The sequence below is a fragment of the Lissotriton vulgaris genome, chromosome 3_1 (genome assembly GCF_964263255.1).
Source record: "Lissotriton vulgaris chromosome 3_1, aLisVul1.2, whole genome shotgun sequence".
NCBI lineage: Eukaryota > Metazoa > Chordata > Amphibia > Caudata > Salamandridae > Lissotriton > Lissotriton vulgaris.
In genome coordinates this window covers 801,287,878-801,308,414 of record NC_141689.1, presented here as the reverse complement: position 1 = coordinate 801,308,414, position 20,537 = coordinate 801,287,878, and the positions used below count along the sequence as shown (strand labels likewise).

Genomic DNA, 20,537 nt, shown 5'->3' with positions numbered 1-20,537 from the left:
TGCTGAGGTCCTAACAGAGGACAATCAGTTCCATTAGTCGCGTTGCCTGCATGTAATGCACACTTGGATGACAAATGCGTTGATTTAGATTGAGTTCCAGATGATGGGAGGTGATGACTCCTGTTGGATGTCCAGTTCATGGCCTTCCAAGTGCCGCTCACTCCCCACTACTGTAAGTCGGACTAAAACATGCACATTCTTTTTGAGCAGGATCTCATCTTTGCTAACCAATTGGAGGGGCTGTGGTCAAAAGGCATTCTTACAACCGAAAAGTTGCTGAATAATTCTTTCTCTTATTCCTCTGGTGAAGCATGCTGTGATTGAGGTAGCCTTTTTGCTCTCTCACTTTGGCTACTATTACTATTATTACTATTAGCACTACTAATTACTACTACAACTACAATTTACCTTTAGCTCCCAGAGTCCCTTCTTTCAAAGGTCTATTAGCCATTAGATTTGTCTGTGGCCTCTGATAATTTTTTTACATTTCTGTACTGGCTTCCTGTCAAGCTTTGTGGGCCCGATTTCACAAAGAGCCTCCGCTGTCGAATATATGTCGTTACAACGCAAATAATTACAATGCATGCTTTTACAACACAGTTTTTACATTGCAACTACCATTACATCGCATGATTTTACAATGCATGCCATTAACACCATCAGTGCTGCAGCAATTCATCAAGGATGCTGCACTTTCTTGAATCCCATTGTTCATGACGAGCTCGGCTCGTCATGAGCAAATGAGCAGTGTACTGCATGACGAGCTGAGCTCGTCATGGGCATCGAAGGGGTTAAACACAATTTATAAAAACTACTAATACAACACATTCCATTACAAAGCATACCATTACAATGCATAATGATTTAAGGGCAACAGTAGTGTAAGTGTTACATAGTGTAGGAGTAACAATTACTATTCCAACTCCAGTGAGTGCAACAGTAGGGTAAGTGTTGGATAGTGTAGGGGTAAAAATTACTATTCCCACTCCAGAGAGTGCAACATGAAGGGTAAGTGTTGGATAGTGTAGGGGTAAAAATTACTATTCCCCCTCCAGAAAGTGCAACAGTAGGGAACGTATTGGATAGTATAGGGGTAAAAATGACTATTCCCACTCCAGAGAGTGCAACAGTAGGGAACGTGTTGGATAGTGTAGGGGTAAAAATTACCATTCCCATTCCAGAGAGTGCAACAGTAGGGAAAGTGTTGGATAGTGTAGGGGTAAAAATTACTATTCCCATCTACCCCAAAACCCATACACACCCTGAAACAAAGAAATCTCCATGACTTACCTAATGCGTTGTAATGGCATGCATTATAATGGTATGCTTTGTAATGGCATGCATTGTAATGGCATGCAATGTAAAGGCAGTTGCGTTGTAACAGCTGCGTAGCAAAAGCAGTGCGATGTAATGACTTTGTTGTAATGGATGTTCCCCTCCACAGTCATGATGGCGTCTACGCAACCATGGCGGAATCTCTGAGAAACTACAGTGCGGAGATTCCACTACGACTTAAGCGACAATGCCACGACTGCGGAGCCTCCACCACAACTGTGGAGGCTCTTTGTGAATCCGGCCCCTGTGCGTTGCAGCATGCACAATTTAATTTGTTTTCGTAATTTATTTCTTTACCTACCTCTGATCGGCCATATGCTGGAGTTTACTACCCACCACTCTGCCCCTCCCCCGCCCCACTGCTCGCAGCACACCCTCCAGGAGCCGCTACTGTTTATATCACATTTATATCACAGTCATGGAAGACTTTACTGCCTCCTCTCGTCAAGCCCCGCATGAATGGGAAATGTAGAAAAACATAATGGTCTTCATCTTTCAGAGATCAGGCACTCAATCTTTGGATATACTGCCATTGCTGGAAACTAAAAAGAACTGGCCTTTTCATTGTGGAATGAAAAATCTATACTGTCTCTTGAAGATATATTATGGATCAGTGTGGATCATACATTCCTTATAGCTTTTCCTCTCTGGTGCTCCCTAGCGACAGAGTATGCACAATGATGCAGGTAGCATCTCACAGGTCCAACCTTAATTTCCTTATATTTCAAATGTTTCTCACTTCGAACTAGGGACCTTCTATCACAAAAGTGGTGACTGTTTTTTCCCGCCATTTACTTTCTGCACTTGGTCACTCTGTGCACAAATAGCTCATTAAGTCTACCTTGGTCTCTGTTGGATTATGATCATCATAAATTCTTTCAAGAGTGCTTCACTATGAACTGACTGCAAGCAGTATATTGTTGACATGCATCTTCTCTATTTATATGGCGTCCTTAAATGCCTTTCTAAAGGGGAACACGGGGCAGGGATGATGGCCTACCACAAGACTATTCTAGAAAAACAATTCTACAAAAACATCTTGACATCATCTTAGAAGTAATGTACCCTGACGAAATATCAGTGTAACTCATTTGTTTCAGGCACTAGACTGTGGAGAAATTGGTACATTCTCTTGGAGAAGTGGGTATGTTCTCTTGTCTCTTCCTTGAACAATAACCTCACTTTATCTCTAAGCTGGCCAAGTCCTGTAGCTTAGATGATTCCTGTAGGACCTAAGAAGTAAATAGTGGTGATTACAGATATTCAGAAATGTATTATTTCTCTCCAAGGAACGGTTTTTAGGAGTCATTTTGTTACTTGATTCTCCTGTTTCCAAAATACAGTAAAGCATGCAAATCCATCCAAAACATAGTGTGCCATCCCTGTATAAGACCCGTCTTTAATTTCTGTACTACACTTACAATTCATCTAGTCACCTGTAAAAAAGAAATTATGACTTAGCTGCTCAATTGTAAAAAGTTATTACAGCTGACACCTGACCTCACAATGCCTGCTGCCAGAGCCTATGTGAAAGGCAGGTCATGGAGCATAATTACAGCTGCAGTCTTCCTTCTTCTGACATGAGTTCCTAAAATGAAAAGCGATCAAGTGAAAGAAGATATTAATTGATATATTTATTTCACTCCTAGGTTCTTATAGGAAAGATATAATCTCTGCAGGTTTCAACACAATCTGAGCCCAGCATTTTTTTATTTGATAACATAAATTTGTCCTAATATCTTTAAGTAAATATTACCAAGGCCTTTTTAGTGTGTATAATTTTGGAGTACATATTCAGCATTTATTCTGTTTCTCTACAATTACAATGAAATAGCAAGACACCAAAGATTGAATCTGTTGTTTGGGAAGGGTTACAGAATGACAATGTATTTATTATAAGGAATAAAATACCCCCATATGGATGTACGACGTTACCACGCATGGTTTTACCACGCGTACCTTTACAACGCGTTTTTTTCAACGCAAGTTTTACATACGTTGGAGGGGTGCGGACTTAGGAATTTTTTAATTTACTATTCCAACACCAGCCTACATACAGTAGGGAAAGCGTTGGATAGTAAATTAAATTATTCCTTGTCCTGTAGCGCCCTCCAGCGCAAGTCGTGGTTACGACTCGCGTTGTAAAAGACGCGTTGTAAAGGTACTGCGGAGTAAAATCCGCGTGGTAAAGGATGTCCCCCCCCCCTTATGTACATTGAAAGAATATTGCAAATCACTTATGCATTCCCTAACTCCATAAAGATACTGGGTCTTTGACCTCTTCCGTCCATGCGGTTATTCACTTTTCTTCCTAATTTTGTTGCTTCTTCCCCTCTATCTGTTTGTTCCTGCACTAGAGCATAGCTACTTTTCTATTCTTTTGATTGGATGACTTGTATCTTTCCACTGTTGACTTCAGCTAAAAATATTTTTCTTTTTGGTTCAGTACTCTATTGGAGTGCATGTGTTTTGTTGCCTTTTCTTGCTCTCGGTCCTGTGTTCTGCATTCTCCTCACATGCTCTCTCCCAAGTTCTTCCTCCCCCCAATTTTCTATTTGCTTCATTCAGCCCCCATTTCCTGCCCAACCCGTTTTTTAATTTGTTTATTTTTATTACTTTTTTGGAAGGCCTGGCAGCTGTAATTTACTACCAGGCCAAGTCATACTCTATCATGCAATTTTGTGCACTGGTGAAGCAGTTACACATATAATAATCAACTTGGGTCAGCCATTTCTTATTTTTACAAGTTCTGAACTGCATCAGCATAACATTTAGGTTGTTTCTAATGCTGTTCAAAATATACAAGAAGTATTGGTAAAGCCAACGTTTTATCTAACTCCTTTCAGTCAGTCAGTCTTACTTTCTTTACTCTGCCATAGGCCATACAAGACAAGAATAAAAACCAATACAAGATTTGTCTAGGTAATAAAACAAGAAAGTATAAAAACCTTCCTTTCCATAAAACAATAAAACATTCAATATTTAACATTCAATATTTAAACAGCATGTAATAATACATTTCCACCCACATAAGCGTATGACAATACATTCCCACCCATATTTTAACACTGTCCATCTCATATCTATTTTTATTGGCTATTGATTTCCATGTAAAATTCAAAACAGTGAAGCAGATTTCCCTATCTGCAAGACTTTGTAAGTATATTAAGCCCTTCTGATGTGTTCTCAGTTTGGTCTTCTGCAATACAGGTAATACAAATTCTTTTTCTGCGGTCCTTAAATAGAGGGCAAAAGAGAATAAAGTGACTAGTGCTTTGATTGGTAGTTTGGTCACACTAACATGGCGGAATGTCATATGACCAAACACCTTGGACAGTAAAAGCTGCCTTAACATGTATCTTAAAATATGTAAAAAGGGATCCCCTTCCTAATACAACACCATCCCTACTGTTGCTTAGATTGGAGAGTGAATAGTGAATCTAACCCCTCCATTGCCCAACACTTTCCCTACTGTTGCATGGATTGGAGTGGAAATAGAAATGCTAACCACTCCAAAGTCCAATACTTTCTCCACTGTTGCTCAGATTGGAGAGAGAATAGTAAACCTAATCCTTCCAAAGTCCAGCACTTTCCCTGCTGTTAACTGCGTTGGAGTGGAAATAGTAATTCTTACGCCTCTAAAGTCTAACACTTTCTCAACTTTTGCTTTTGTTGGAGAGGGAATAGTCTATCCAACCCTCCCAAGTCCAGCAATTTCCCTTCTTTCGCTTAAATGTTTTACCAGAATATGAAATCTAAGTCTTTTGAAGTACAACACTTTTGCTGTTGTTTATTTTCGAGTTTATTTTTTATTTTTATATTATTTATTATTATTGTATTACAATATTTATTATTGAAGTGGGAAATATTTTTGTTAATATGTGTTGATTTTAACTTTTTAAGTTAATGTTAAAAATGTTAATGTGTTATTAGAATTTTTAAAACTATGTTATATTAATCTTATTTTCAAATTAAGTTTCACGTATGTTTTTAATTTAAAAATGGTTGCATATAATGGTTATATATATGAATATTTCAATATACTTTCTTTACTCAACGATATACTATTCCACTGAATTTGGTAGCTCACATGCAAAATATGTAAACTCAATAATTTTGTATATACTTTTTTGACAGGATATTCTGGTTTAAAAATACTGCTGTTCTCTATATTCTGACTTAAACCCATGCAAGCCAATATACAGTTTGTAATTGTTTATAAACTATATTTCATGCACTTTAAAGTGATTTTCAATAGTGGCTCTAGTTCAGTGTGTTGAGACATGGAGGTAAGATTCTGATCTCAAGCAGTGCAATAAGTACGAATCTAAATGTCTCTAAATTAGCTATTCACTGTGAATTGTAAGGAAAATTTGCTCTGTAGATAGAACTGGATAACCAATTATTCTTTCCATTTGAATAGCAGTTGTAAATCTAATGAGTGTCCTGCAATTTTCATTGTCTAATGAGTTAAATAACTTATCACAGTACTGTAGCTTTGTTTCTTACTACAGGTGGCTGGGAATGCCACCTGTAGAATGTAATCAGAAAATTGTAGACAAGTTTCTATACAGTTATTACAGGCCTCGATATCTTTCCTGTGGCTGATTCATGCAATTTCACATTTATTGTATCTTGCTAACTGTTCCACAGGCACTGTGTCTCAGGCTTGGGATTTAATAGAGGCCAGTACATACCTCACGAGGAAGACGATGAACACGAAGAGAATTCCTTGTCCCCAGAAGGCTGCTATGAATGCGCAGTAAACGGGCACGCTCAGAAGGATGGTAGAAGAAAGAGAAGCTTAAATGAAACAATCGACATCTTGGTGAGCCAATAAGCAACTATCTGTATGACTTGTCTTCCATTTTTTTATCTGTCTTTTATTTGCTGATTCGTAGTCTTTCCTAGTTTGTTCTGATACTATCTAACAGAGCAAGGCTCATTAATGTATTATGAGGTGACAGCTTAGAATCAACCGCAGAGTGTGCATGATTTCCTACCATGGGCCCCTTGCTGCTCTCCTTTGAATATATATACTTTGTATCCCTACCTCTGTTTTCTTACTCTAGTTTTTTTATGGTAGTATGTTTCGAGGGTTAAGCACTTGAGGGCCAGATGTACGACCATGGCATTTTGCGACTCGCAAACTGTGAATGGCCATTTGCGACTCGCAATATGCTATGTACAAGAGTGTTTGAGACACTGTTAGCGATTCCCAATGGGGTCGCAAATTGCATGCCTCATGAATATTATTGAGGCTGTTGCATTTTGCGACCCCATTGGGAATGGCTAGCACTCCCAGGGATGGTGGCCTGCTGGGGTCAGCAGACCTCCATGTCTGGGACTTCTTTTAAATAAAGAAAAACGGGATGCATTTAAAAATTAAAATGTAACATTTAATTTTCATTTTTTAAGGGCAGGCAGGAGTCCCTGGGACCACTGCCTGCTCTTAAAAATTGTTTGTGCATGCATTCCCGAAGGGGAAGGGGTCGCCTGGGGACCCCTTCCAGTTTTCAAATGCTTTACCACCCTTCTGAAAAGGCTGGTAAACTGCGAGTGTTTTTAGATTTGCAAAGCATTCTTACATAGCTGCCGGGGTCGCTATTAGGAAGAGAACACCCCTTCCTAATAGTGAGTCACTAAACACTATTTTGTTAGTCCCAAATTATTTGCGACTCAAGTCAAGTCAAGTCAAACAGGTCTTTATTCGATTTACATCATAAAAGACAGTGTACATAAAAATGCAGTTCATACAGATTAGTATATAAGATAATAAATACTTTACAGTTTAAAACCAGGTTAAAAAAGTATTAAATTTAAACAATGATGTAAGAAGACCCATGATGACCTATAGCAATACTAAGTTACAGTTGAAAACACATAAAAACATATGACATAGAACCTTCATTTTCCAAAATTGCGACTACGGAGTGACCAGGCCCAGCTCAGGAATTTTGCTACACCAATAACAATAAGGGGTGTAGTATCAGTTTTTAAGATCCTAGTAGCTGCAATAGCAGATCTAGTACCCAGTAAACGGCAGACCGGTGAGAGACACATTTTTCTGGGTACCAAATACATGGGGCAGCAGAAGAATAGATGTTCGATGTTCTCTACTGCTGCCACACAGAAAGGACATTTATCACCGCCCCCCGAGGACCAGGAGTGCGTTAGCTCCCGCACAGGTAACGAGCCAACTCGTAATTGATGGTACAATTTACGATCTTTCGGCTTGGTTATTAAGTCTCAATAGGCCTCGTATCTGGGGGCATCCTTAATAACCAAAAATTCCAAAGACATGTTAGGGCCAACAACCAAAGTAGATCTCCTCTCTCCAATCCAGTGCCAGTAAATGTCTTTAAGACCCTTTGTTGATGGGAAGGTAGCACCAGCTGGATCAACCCATAGCACCTCCAGGCTCAGGTTTATCAGGAGATTTCTAAGATGAGAGAACCAGGGTACCCGATGGGCCCCTTTAAGCCCCCTCACTTCAAGAATAGCCTCGACAAACAGAGATAATTCGGGTGTAGTCCACAGACGACGCCAAAACGCCAGTGGTCTATACCGTGCCACATCCTCAATGGGTTTAACACCTAAGTCGAGCTGTAGGGGTATGTAAGGTGTTGATTGTGGGAGCCCAGTTGCCATACTGAGGAACCTATTCTGAGCCACCCTCAGAGTGGATAGATCACTATAACCCCACAGTTCTGCGCCATAGATAGTTGCAGGAACTATCTTGGAGCCATACATTTTGACCAGCGGGGCCAGAGGTTTAGTCAGAGATTTTGCATGCTCCTTCAATAGGGCTCCCCCCAGTTGGACATGTTTCAGAGCCATAAGATCCAGTTGGGGTTTCCAGCTCATATTCTCACTTAGTGTGACACCCAAATATGTAAACACCTCCGTTTGATCCAATATAGCTCCACTCATCGACACCTTGGCCTTCACAGCCTTGGGGCCTCGCAGAACCATAAATTTGGTCTTGCTGACATTCACCTCTAACTCATGCTCGCTGCAGAAACAGTCAAAGCGGGCCAGCGCAGACTGTAGGCCCTGCCTCGTTTTAGAGATGATAAGAGTGTAGTCTGTGAACATGAGGAGGGGAATTTTCCTTCCAGCAAGGGAGGGGGCGTCAGTTGGAAAGTTAGAAAAGTACTTGGTCACCCCATTAATAAACAAAGAGAAAAGGGTGGGGGCCAACACACACCCTTGTCTAACCCCCTTATCAATTTTAAAGCTATCAGTAGTCTCACCGGGTGCCCCCCATCTTACTTTTGCATAGGTGTTTGAATGCAGATTGATGAGCAAGGCCACCTGCTCTTTAGTCATGCCCAGATCCAACAAGACTTCCCAGAGCTTATTCCTAGGCACTAGGTCAAACGCGGACCTGAGGTCCACAAAAGCCGCAAACAGAAGGCCCCCCCCTAAGAAGACCACCTTCCAAAAAAGTAACATAAATTTAAATACTTGCTCAAGAGTCCCCATATGTGGCCGAAAACCTGCCTGGAGAGGACTTCAAACATCATATTCAGAGATCCAGCTCGGGATCTTGCCCAAAAGAAGGCGCGCAACAATCTTTTGTACAGCATCAATAAGGCTAATAGGTCGATAATTAGCCGTTACTGAGCGATCGCCCTTCTTATAAATTGGGAGGATCTCCGCCCCGAGCCACGAGTCAGGGACTTCGGCACCCCTTGCCAGAGCATTGGCTAGCAGAACAATATAAGGGACCCATAGATCCTGTTCCTGCTTAAACAGATCCGCTGGAATGCAGTCAGGGCCTGGTGCTTTACCTCCCGGGACAACCCTTAACACCGCCCTCACTTCGGAAGCAGTAAAGACCAGGGCATCGTCGAAAGTAGTAGGCAGCAGTGTGGCAGAACTAGTGGCATTCGCTTTAAATTGGTTACCATAGTACTCAACCCACTCCCTTGGCTCAACACAGTTTGAGGGGACTGTATCCTGTGGGCGGTTGCCCCATTTAAGCTGCCACCAAAATGTGATCATGTTGTTACTCTTACAGGCCTCCAGCAATTCCCTCCAACGAGCCTCATCCCAGTTCTTTTTGCTGATGGCCTGCGCATTTTTGTAGATAGCCCTACAACTGCGGATAGAGCTCTGTACTCTCGTCTTTAATGCTGCGTGCAGCGCCTTTTGTGATTCCCTACATGTTCTGTCGAACCAGGTAAGGGGTTTTGACCTAGTTCTTCTGTGGCCAGAGCACTTAACAAATAGAGTTTTGAGGTTTGAAAAAAGATCCCTGTGTACTGTGGTAATATTGTCCAAAAGAGCAGACTCTAGCCCAAATCCACTGATTTGAGTCATTGTGTCCCTAAGCAAACTTCTAATCCTTGACATGGCCTCCTCATCTAGGGCTAGTTTAGGCCAACTAACCCTTCTTTCATTATTAGATAGAGAAATCTGGGGCAAACAAACCTCTGCCACAGAGAGCTCAGCAAAGGTGCTTTCTTTAATCGATAGAACCAGGGGATTGTTGTCGCTCTCGGGTCTACTTACTACCACCATATCCAGTAAGATGGGCCACATTTCCAGGTTCACCAGGATATAGTCAATGCGGGAGCCAGATCTACCATTATCGAATGTCGATGCCCCCATCCTATCAGACTTCAATCTCCCATTGACTGCACGCATTCCTAGATTCAGACAGAGTCCCTTAAGAAATAGGGCTGATTGTGACCACTTCTTAATGGGTTGCACTTCTAAACCTGGAATGCCCCATATACTATCCTCGTCCTCAGTGATTATTCCATCATCCAGCTCCAAGGGTTCAAAACAGGTATTGAAGTCCCCCATTACCACCCTGTTACTATTCACCGGCAGTGAGTTTAAAAGGCCCTCCAACACTAGTGCAACAGGTGAACATTTTCCACCTTGAATACCCCGCATATAAACATTAACAATCACCACATTCAGCCCCGAAGACGAGGTTACTCGTATTGCCAGCAAATCAGGGTTATCCGTCAGAAGCTCCTCCACTGAAACACCCACATGTTGACGTACCCAGATAGCCAAGCCTCCCACTGGTCTGCCCCTGACACCTTTCACGGCTGGTCTAGAAAAGTTTACAAAGCCAGCGCGAAATAAAGGTTGAATGGCCCAGGTCTCCTGGAAAGACCAAATGTCAGAATGATCTATAAAGCTCCCCCAATCAGGCAGGTCAAGCTTCGATTCGAGGCGAGCTATATTTCAGGAAGACATCTTCAACAAAGGTATACACCGGTCAGAGGCCTCCTTCTCACCTCCAGCCGCACTAATTACGGCAGGGCTAATTGAGCAGGGAGTTGGACTATTACCTGTGGCAGATAACAGAGGGCTTACAGGTGAAACTAACAATGGTGAAACACCTTGGGGGGCTTTATTAGAAGATAAACCAACTGGTAACCCCTGAGCTGACCCAGCTGACACTGCGCAACATTCATCAAAGGGGGGTTCAATTGCAGACTCAGTGAAAATCACAGATTGTAAAGTTTTAAGTGCGGGATGTAATAAAGATTTTGGTGCTAGATTCGCTCTACCCAGTGGGCTATCATCAGAGTACCCCAACTGTCAGTCGCAATCATCAAAACAGGAGAAAATGTTGAATCTGTTAGAAATTTCTAACGGGGTAAATGGAATCAGATGATCCATTCTTCTGTTCCCATGTAAATGGTCCAAACTCCCATGAAGCGTGCCATAGCCTCTAGCTGGGACCGTATTCCACCCAAGATCGTTCCCAATAGGCAATGGTCTAAAAACATGCCCCGTGTAACTGTTATTGGATGGCATATACATGTTACGCTGCGAAACAGCTAGGGCTCCAGGATAGAATGGGGGGGTCACTAGGGATCTTGGGTAGAAATATGTTAGGTCATAAGGGACTATGGCATTACTCTTGTGCCCCGAGGACCCATTAAGTATATATCTAACAGCCTCTGGGTCCCTAAAATTTATTACAACGAGGTCACCATTTATATTTTTTTCCCTGCTGCCCAGCCAGGGGAGGCGCCTGACGTGAATGATCTCACCATTAGTATGATAAGGCAGTGGTCTATTTTGTCCAAGCCAATACATAATTTTGTTTTTTAACTGGGAGTACCCCTCCCTTTTGCCAACCTCTAGGGTGGGGACTCCTGTAAGCACGACCACAAAGGGCACTGCATCAGGTGGTAATTCCGCATGAGGGCCCTGTGATATATCGTTCGTGGGTTGGCTCAACCTTCCCCTCCCTCCCTTCCGGGGATCACTAACAGCTTGAGCAAATGACTTCACTACAGCCGCCTGAGGGACCTGTTGTTGGGCTTGCTGAGGTGCTGAGACACTCAATTGGGTGACAACAGGGGGTTTATTTACTTTATTGTTACCCTTATTAGAACCCTTGGGGACAGCCGAGGTAGGGACAGGGGGGATTGGGGACAGAACTGTGACCGACAGAGGAGGGGCTGGCTTTACGGAGTTCATTGGAAGCCCAACCCCTACATTATTACAAAATGAAGACTCAATATTCCCGAGCCGATGTTCCACCCTCTTCAGGATGTCAAGTATTGGGAGCATAAAAGATCTTAGTTGGTGCTCAATGGAATCCCGGGGTGTACCAGACAGCAAGGCTTCCTCTAGTGGGGGAGTTGCTAACCTCACTTCACTTAGTAAATCGGAAACTGGGACTAGGATGCTATTGTCTGGAACCGCAGTAGCCAATGGCGTCATAACAAATGTAGCTGGGGCCTTGTTCATGGAAACAGCAGGAGCATTAGCTTTGAGGGATTTACCAATCTCAGAATGACTGAGCATGGGCCTCAGAGGTGCCCTCCCCCTTCTCTTTTTTGGTGGTGGAGGGGCAAGAGCTTTGGATGCATAAAGCGTCTTGCCCTTCCTTTTTTGTAAGTCCCTGGCTGTAAGAGATGGTCCATTAATAGCATCAGGTACAGAGTTGGAGATACCAGAAGACAGCACATTAGGTGAGGATACAATATTTACAATTACAGGTGGCGGGGGAGTGTCTCTAAGGAGTATAGGGAACTTATCAAGTGACAAAGGATCTTCACTTATAATATCTGAGATAGAGTCTGAAAGAACGGATACAGGCACCGTGTCCGGCAAGGGTCTATTCTTCAAGCTTTCGATAGAGCGACGACGCTCAATCCTACGCTCCAACAGCTCATTTTCCTTGTCCACGTCCAAAGCTGCCCTAGTAAAGTAGTTCTCAAGAGTTCCTTTACTATCCCCCGCAGAAACAGATTTGTCGCAGATTGTAGACATGGTGGAGTAGTCCTACCTTACACCAGCCTTAAGGGCTCCTGTGGGCGGAAAGGGGGTGGCCCGTCCCGTCCTCCTCCGTCCCCGGACGGCCACAGACGGCCCGCCCTTTGCCCGGGCTTCGCCCGGCGTCCCGCGTTGCGGAGGACGCCGACCTTTAACGCGCCTCCAGGCGCCGATGCTGACAGGAAAGGTCAGCGCCACCGCTAGGTATCCTGGATAGCCGAGTCCTCCACTCGGCGGCCACCTGAGATGTTAGCGTGGCAGCGGGAGGACTCGGGCAAAAGCAGGGAAAGCGGGTCCGGCGATAATTTTGGTCAGCAGAGTGGCCTTGAGGAGATTACAGCCCCGTGGGAAGAATACCGGAAAGATTGCACCCCTTGGTCGGAGGACGCCGACCTTTAACGTGCCTCCAGGCGCCGATGCTGACAGGAAAGGTCAGCGCCACCGCTAGGTATCCTGGATAGCCGAGTCCTCCACTCCGCGGCTGCCTGAGATGTTAGCGTGGCAGCGGGAGGACTCGGGCAAAAGCAGGGAAAGCGGGTCCAGCGATAATTCTGGTCAGCAGAGTGGCCTTGAGGAGATTACAGCCCCGTGGGAAGAATACCGGCAAGATTGCACCCCTTGGTCGGAGGACGCCGACCTTTAACGGGCCTCCTGGCGCCGATGCTGACAGGAAAGGTCAGCGCCACCGCTAGGTATCCTGGATAGCCGAGTCCTCCACTCGTCGTCCGCCTGAGATGTTAGCGTGGCAGCGGGAGGACTCGGGCAAAAGCAGGGAAAGCGGGTCCAGCGATAATTCTGGTCAGCAGAGTGGCCTTGAGGAGATTACAGCCCCGTGGGAAGAATACCGGAAAGATTGCCTGGGGAGAATACCGGAAAGATTGCGACTCACAAAATAGGGTTCGTACATGGCCCACAGGATTTTTGCATGCGCAAACGGATAAAAAACACATTTGCGCATGCAAAAATCCATTGTACATCTGGCCCTTTCTCCTTACAATATGTATTTTTATACAACATAAAATGTAGAAAGGTTGCTCAGACTGTGTTCGAAAATATGATTTCAACTGCAAACAAATACCCAAACTTAAACACATTTTGATTTACACTTCCTATATGATTTTGAAATTTCATGTTAAAACACGTTTCCATGTTCGAAATCTTAAATTGCAGTTTTTTAATTAATTGGCAATTGGTATTTTACCATTTAGTCCTTTACATCGATCATAAATGTATAATTCTTTTTCAATTAAGGTTTTTAAGTCCTAATTGCCACAAAATAATGTTACCAGGTTTCCACGCATTTCCAAGATTCTGTCCGTGCTAAGCTCCTTAGAAGTGTCTAATTTCATTCTTATGGTACTTAGCATTTCTTGAGTGCACAAAGTAAAATGAATAGGAGTGTGGTTTAATGGTCTAGGGATCTAATACAGTTATCGTTTAATGGGCTGTCATTATGGATTGCCACTCCCCTTTCACCGCCTTGGCTGTGGCAGCTATGTGGATTCTATAATTATGGAAAGGAACTAGGGAAAAATTAGTATTTTTTCACCCAGTTGACCATTGCTGCCCAGTATTCCACTGGACAGCCAGTTGAAATGTTGGTGCAAGTTGGAAGGGCAAGGGTAAGCTGAATTGACATTTTTCTGCCGGTGACAGGTTGTGGGGTTGTATGTCCACGCACACTCCTTGATTAATACAGTCATAACTAGTTACTCACTAACCAGCAGTCTCTACACACAGCTCCCACACATCTGCCACAGTCAGGAACCTCTGCCGATCACTACTCAATTTGGTGTAATACGTAGTCTTCATTGCTCAGCTGGTCATTCGCTGCGGCTTATGGTTCAGCAGCATCTGTAATGAAGGTTGCGAAATCTTTGATTTTTTTGCATTCCTTTAAAATGGGTTTATACTCTCTTTTTTCAACACCGACTGCAAACCTTATGTTAGACGGTTAGGAACATTATCTAGTACACATAGCAGTGCTATAACAGTGCTCAGACCAATCACAATGCTGCATTGGTATGGGGAGACTGTGTCTTAGTGCTTACTGCTGCCAGCTGGGATAGGAAGAAGGAAGAGGACGAGAGCGGAGGACGCCACGGTCTCCGCCGTTTCTGGTAAGTCAAGTCAAGTCAAGCAAAAAAAAACTTGATTTCAGCTATGCAGCCATAAAAGCACATTAAAATATAGCAGAGATTTTAGAGCACCTTCAAATAGATGATTTAGATAATAAAAACAGAGATAGCATTTTTTTTATAAAGATAATAAAGTGAAGTTTCATTTACAATGTACTGTGACACATCAACCTGATATATTGCAAAGTTAATTGCAATTCATTATCTACTGATTTTTTAGCATAACACATGATTCAATAAATACTAAATAAAAAACAATCAAAATATTATCAAAAGTAGAATTTCAACTGTTTGTGCTTTTTGGGGGAATGTGCAAAGTTAGCATAGAAGTTAGTAAATGGAGAAGCAATATACAGTAAGGATTTTCCATCGGGGTCAGTAGTCAGATAGAGCTTATTTATTTCTGGTAAGGACTTTCTTTTTTTTATTTACTACCCCCCTTGACACCCCCATCCCGTAGAATCCGCTACTGGATTTTAACATTGCGGTGAGGGAAGAAAATTGAGGAAAACCCCACTCAAAACACATGTCCCTTGTATTTCTTTCTCAAGCACCACAGACTCTGGACACATGAAGAGGAGCCTGTGTGCATATTTCACTAAGGAACACCAGCTTTTCAAGGTCATTGATTCTAAGCAAAAGCTAAAAACAATCTCAATATTTAAATACATAGCTACTTTAAAAGTGAGTTTTTCAGGATAAAACAGACATCTTTCAAAGATGATCAGCAAGGAGTCATCCGCCCTGTTTGTGGATATTCGCTGTGACGTGGTGATATCTTTTGAGAGAGGTGGCGTTACAGCAGCAGCCAATATCAAATAGTTATACTCTTGGGATAATTAACTGTGATGTGCAGTAAGGGTATTTAGGAGAATGTCAAATATCACTTAGCCACAAGAATGTGCCTTTTCAATATCAATTTCTTCAGCTTTTCCTTTTTACTATCAGTGATTTCCAGGAATGAAAGGCATGACATTCCTCATGGGCAGCTTCTACACCATGGGTACTTTGCTCTAATTGTAGTGCCAACATTTTAGAAGGAAGTGGGCCGAGCAGTGGCTCTGTCTTAGACAAATCATGGGGCAGAAAGTTCACTCAATGCTTTTTCAGTCTGTCAGCAGCACCAGCAGGCCAGTCTTACCCAATTAAGGGCTGCAGCTGCCGAAGCCTCTCTCTGCACGCAGACGGTTGAGAGGAACTCTCACAAGGCTTCTATGTATTGAAAGATGTCAGCGCAGAGTGGCTTCCTTCTCAGTCTTGAAATGCCAGCTTTCCACCTGTTGGTGATGGTATCAATGTGTTAACATGGGTGTAACTTGCTAGTGTGCTGTGTTCGGTACCTTTCTCATGCATGTAGTTAGGTGGTGCCGCACCCCCTTGCTAACCAGATGATAGTTCTGAAAAAGGCTCACTTCTTGCAACATCTATGTTAACTTCTCATGAGTCTACAATCGATACTTTACCAGTCCAGTATCAAGTCGCAAATGCCCTCATTAGATGGGTGTTAGAAAGATGAAGAGTAATTAGATATACGGGCCTTACCACTTGGGCAGTGGAACCCTTCATCACATGGGCATTGGAGCACTTCAGTTATAACAAGTGCTTACAAAGAATTAGTTATCTACATCAGGGGCTCTGTCTACAACTACAAACTACAAACTACAAACCTATGCCATCTGTGTTGCTTCCCCCCCCCGCACCCTCCATTTTGTTTTCTCCAAAGATGTGAGTGCACCTACGAGAGCTGCATCGACTTCCCCAGTAGCTTTCTCCACCCCCTACAAAAAATGCTTATGAAGGATTTTGTTTCTTTTTAGTTACTGATCCAATACGAATGCATAACTAAAAGGAAAAAAAATACCATGTCATAATTTCTATATTAACCCCTTCCATGCTGGTGACGAACCCCAGCCGTCATGCACTACGGTGCTCGTGTGCTGATGACGGCTGGGGTTCGTCACGGCCCGCCCGTGTTCGTCCGGCGGCCGCACACGGGGGAAATCGTGGCCGCACGGAAGGGGTTAAAACTCTTTAGAAATGTTGCACCGCATCAGGGAAGCTGTACAGCAGGGCTAAAGACAATTGGCAAAGCCAATAGATCCCAATGGCAAGGCCTTTTGGTTTGGTCAATGGTTGTTGCTTTTTTGAGGTGGGAGGAATATAGATTGTTGTTCCAGTTCCTAGCACTGTTTACTAGCCTGGAATATATCCCAAATCCGTATAACTTATTTGCATGCCTTATTCTTGGAATGGTATTGAAAGCTTCATGGAATTAGATGAACTCAAAGCCATATGTCTATGGTGTTCTCATTATTGCGTCACTCATACTAAAAATTCAGCTCTATTTCTCAGGCATGTCTTTAAACTTGTGACATCAACACATTGTGTTTTACTTTTCACAAAATATTTAATTAATCATCTCTTGTAGGCATGCCTCCGCTATAACTTCGGAATCTTTTTTTAATTTCACAGGTGCCCATCAGTTTGGCAAGCTTGGACACTGATGTCCCACTCCTAATGAAGATCAACGTTTCCATGCTTAGCAACAAGGAGCATATCCTACAGATCATGCCCGCCATAGAACCTCTCAGCAACCATGTGCGTTACGCCATCTCCAGTGGCAACGAAGACAAGTTTTTCCGCATCCATCAGAAAGATGGCCTCAGCTTCCTGCACCCAGCTAAGAGGAGGACTTTGCCCGGCATTTACAACTTGGAGATAATCAGCATTCCCATATACAAGAAGAAAGAGCTAGAGAAACTTGAAGAAAACCATGATGATAACTACCTCTTAGGGGAGCTGGGGGAAGCTCTGAGAATGAGGTTGCACATGGAGCTCTTCTGACAATACTGATAACTTGGACAAGTCATTCAAGTCTGGCCTTTGCTTTATTTATCCACCTGAGCATGTCTACGTTTTGAAAGCTTTATGAAGTCAATGACTTTTATTTCTAAAGGATATCTGTCGAAGTTCGGTCAATCCTGTACACCACTGCATACTGGCCTTTGGAAGAGGGAGAAATGCACACAATGCCATGGCCAAGACCTTGAATGGAATACTAATCATGGTGCCTGTATTTTTTTAATATAACCTCAGTTTAAAAAAACTATTAAAAAAAGGTAATGTTTAAGAGGCCAACGTATGGCACTAAATGGCAAGGAAACAAAATGAAACCCACTTCAGTAATTTTTCTTATAAGCTGTTTGTAATACTGTCAGGTATTTTGCTATAGCTTCTAATTGAAATAATAGACGCTTATTTATTTGAATGCAGTAATATATGAAGAATAGTTCACTTTGTTAGCAAAAAATGGGCGCTGTTGTTAGTTTAGTACAATTGAACTTTCAATGCATTTTTATAAAGTAAACAATGGAGTGCAAAGAAGACTTTAAATATGTTACTGTACCTGAAATGCAAGCAGTATTTATCTAATGTAAATGCATCGGGAGGCAAACCAGACCTGTGCAATATCTTGCTCGACCTGCAATGTCGAAAACAGATCAGATAATTGTGCCATAAACTTTTCAAAACAATCTTGGATCAACAACCTGCCACGTCATGCCAATGAAGACCCCACAAAAAAAAACGCTGGTCCACTGTAGCAAAATACCTTAGCAGTTTGTCCCACCAAAAACACAGCAGACCAAGATGTACTGTACCTCCTTCGGACGATCTCGAGGAACTGTATGTTACCGCCACACCTCACCCGGACAAGATTTATCACATGAAAATGGTGCTCTAGGGCTGTACTTTGATGTAGACAGCTCAAGGTTTGTTCTTTGAAGAGCATACCCTCAATATCTTTCTGTCTAGTACTGGCCTTAAATAATGGTACCTTTACTATGGGCTGGTTCAGTACTGCCTCAGCTGTGAATGAGTCATTCCGCGTGGACAAGGAACATTGTTCATCTGAAATCTACGTGTCTCGAATGGTCATCGTTACTGTAGTTATAAACCACGTGCCTCATTTTTGTCATAGCCTAGTCTCTACGAAATATGTATGTACAAGGAGCTGATGTGTTTTGCAAATGTTATACTTTTTTTACTAAATGTTTCTATTTTTTGTTTCAGTGGGTTTGCAAAGTGGTGCATTTTTGTTAATAACTGGTATCAAAATGTACTGTAAAATGACGTTGTAGATGAAACTCCCAAAACATATGTAAGCTAAAAGGTGTTTCAATAGTACACAAGAAAAGACCAAATATTTTTTAAATATCACATTATTGAGGGTTGAGCACATTTCAATAAACAAGGTGTGCTTTGTATAGATATTGTTATGAAGTAAATCTTTATAATGTATTTGTTTAGTAGTAAACCACTCTCTTATGTTCGACACTTTGTATGGTAAACCCAAATTTTGTGTCTAGCCTCTGTTTTAGCAGTGCTAAAATTTTATTACCAGTACTTTAAAATATACATAGAGAATGCTTTGGTTTTTTCCCAGAGCCATATTGGCTATTGGCTATTTGGAGTATCATTCCACCTCCTTTACAAATCAATCATTGCAATCCATGAGGCCCTATTTTACATTTAAAAAGTACCATTCCACATCCAGTCATTAAGTATTCACTAAACCGCTTGTCTATCCATGCACTCACCTATTCATATATGCACTCATTTATCCATTCATCCACTTATCAACCCTTTGTATGCTTTCACGTTCACCCACTCATCAAGTAACTCAAACACACAATCAACACAAAACTGATTTTGTTCAAATAAAAGCCATCTGTAATGGCTTTGCCAATACTTGCTTGGGAAGGTGCCTTTGTCTGCCCACAGGGTAGAGACAATAATCCTCTACAATAATAGTTAATCTGATAGAGACATTGTGTCGCAGTTCCTTACCTTTGAACTTCCAGGCGTTAGGCTGAATCCGGAATATATTTCTTGGCAGTACCGCTGCGTGCCGGTAGGTGGTGTTTGTTGCCCCAAGTGACATTGTAGGCTTCGTGTTTGTTGTTGTCGTGACGTCAGCGCCGTCAATATTACCGCCACTCCGGTACGCTGATGTCAGTACATTTCACGACTTTCCACACCAGAAGCACGGAGCCATGAAGTGACTGACTATGGTGAGTTAAAAAAGAAGCTAGGGCCCTGGAGGTGACCAGCCATGACACTACAAACTATTTCACAATGCGGGAGGATGGGTGTGTCGGTAAGAAATCTGCGGCTAGATCATGTCTCGATCAGAAAAGGCATTACCAAAGGTAAGTAACTTGTCCATCTGAAAGAGACATCTTGCAGCAGATTCCTTACCTTTGAACAGACACCCACACAATACCTTACCCAAAGGAGGGACTGCGAAAAAGCTTTTTAGCGGCCAAACAGGATTTTATATATATATATGTATATATATATATATATATATATATATATATATATATATATATATATATATATATATATATATATATATATATATATATATATATATATATATATATATGTATATTTATTACCTACTGGCAGTCACCAGTAGGTAGTTAATGTTAGAACCTACTTTCCATAGGAAAAGCATTTTTTGATTTGCTAATAACTTTGGCGTTGTTTGATGAATTTGAAGTTCTGCAAATAAACAGTCTATCCAGGACAGCTCCTATCCTGAAAGTTTGGGCGTGATTTGTCAAGCGGGGGCTGAGAAAAAGGGGGGTCCCAAAACGCATTTTCCCTATGTTAATTTCCATTGAACATTTTGAGACTGGCTACAGCCCAAACTGCTGAACGGAATTACCCCAAATTTGGTAAAAGGTAATGCTTGGTTCAGAAAGTGACCTTTTTTTTAAATGGTGTAAATCCATT

General features: G+C 42.2%; 1 protein-coding gene across 1 annotated transcript in view; it reads left to right on the top strand.

Moving 5' to 3' along the window:
- FBN2 (fibrillin 2) overlaps nt 1–19,034 on the top strand; it is a 1,183,434-nt gene extending 1,164,400 nt beyond the window's left edge. The window contains exons 64-65 of the mRNA XM_086961117.1: nt 5,989–6,163; nt 17,208–19,034. Of these exons, the coding sequence (XP_086817243.1) occupies nt 5,989–6,163; nt 17,208–17,579 (547 nt within the window). The 3' untranslated portion in view covers nt 17,580–19,034. The remainder of the gene's footprint in view (nt 1–5,988; nt 6,164–17,207) is intronic.
- Nucleotides 19,035–20,537: the final 1,503 nt, after the last annotated feature.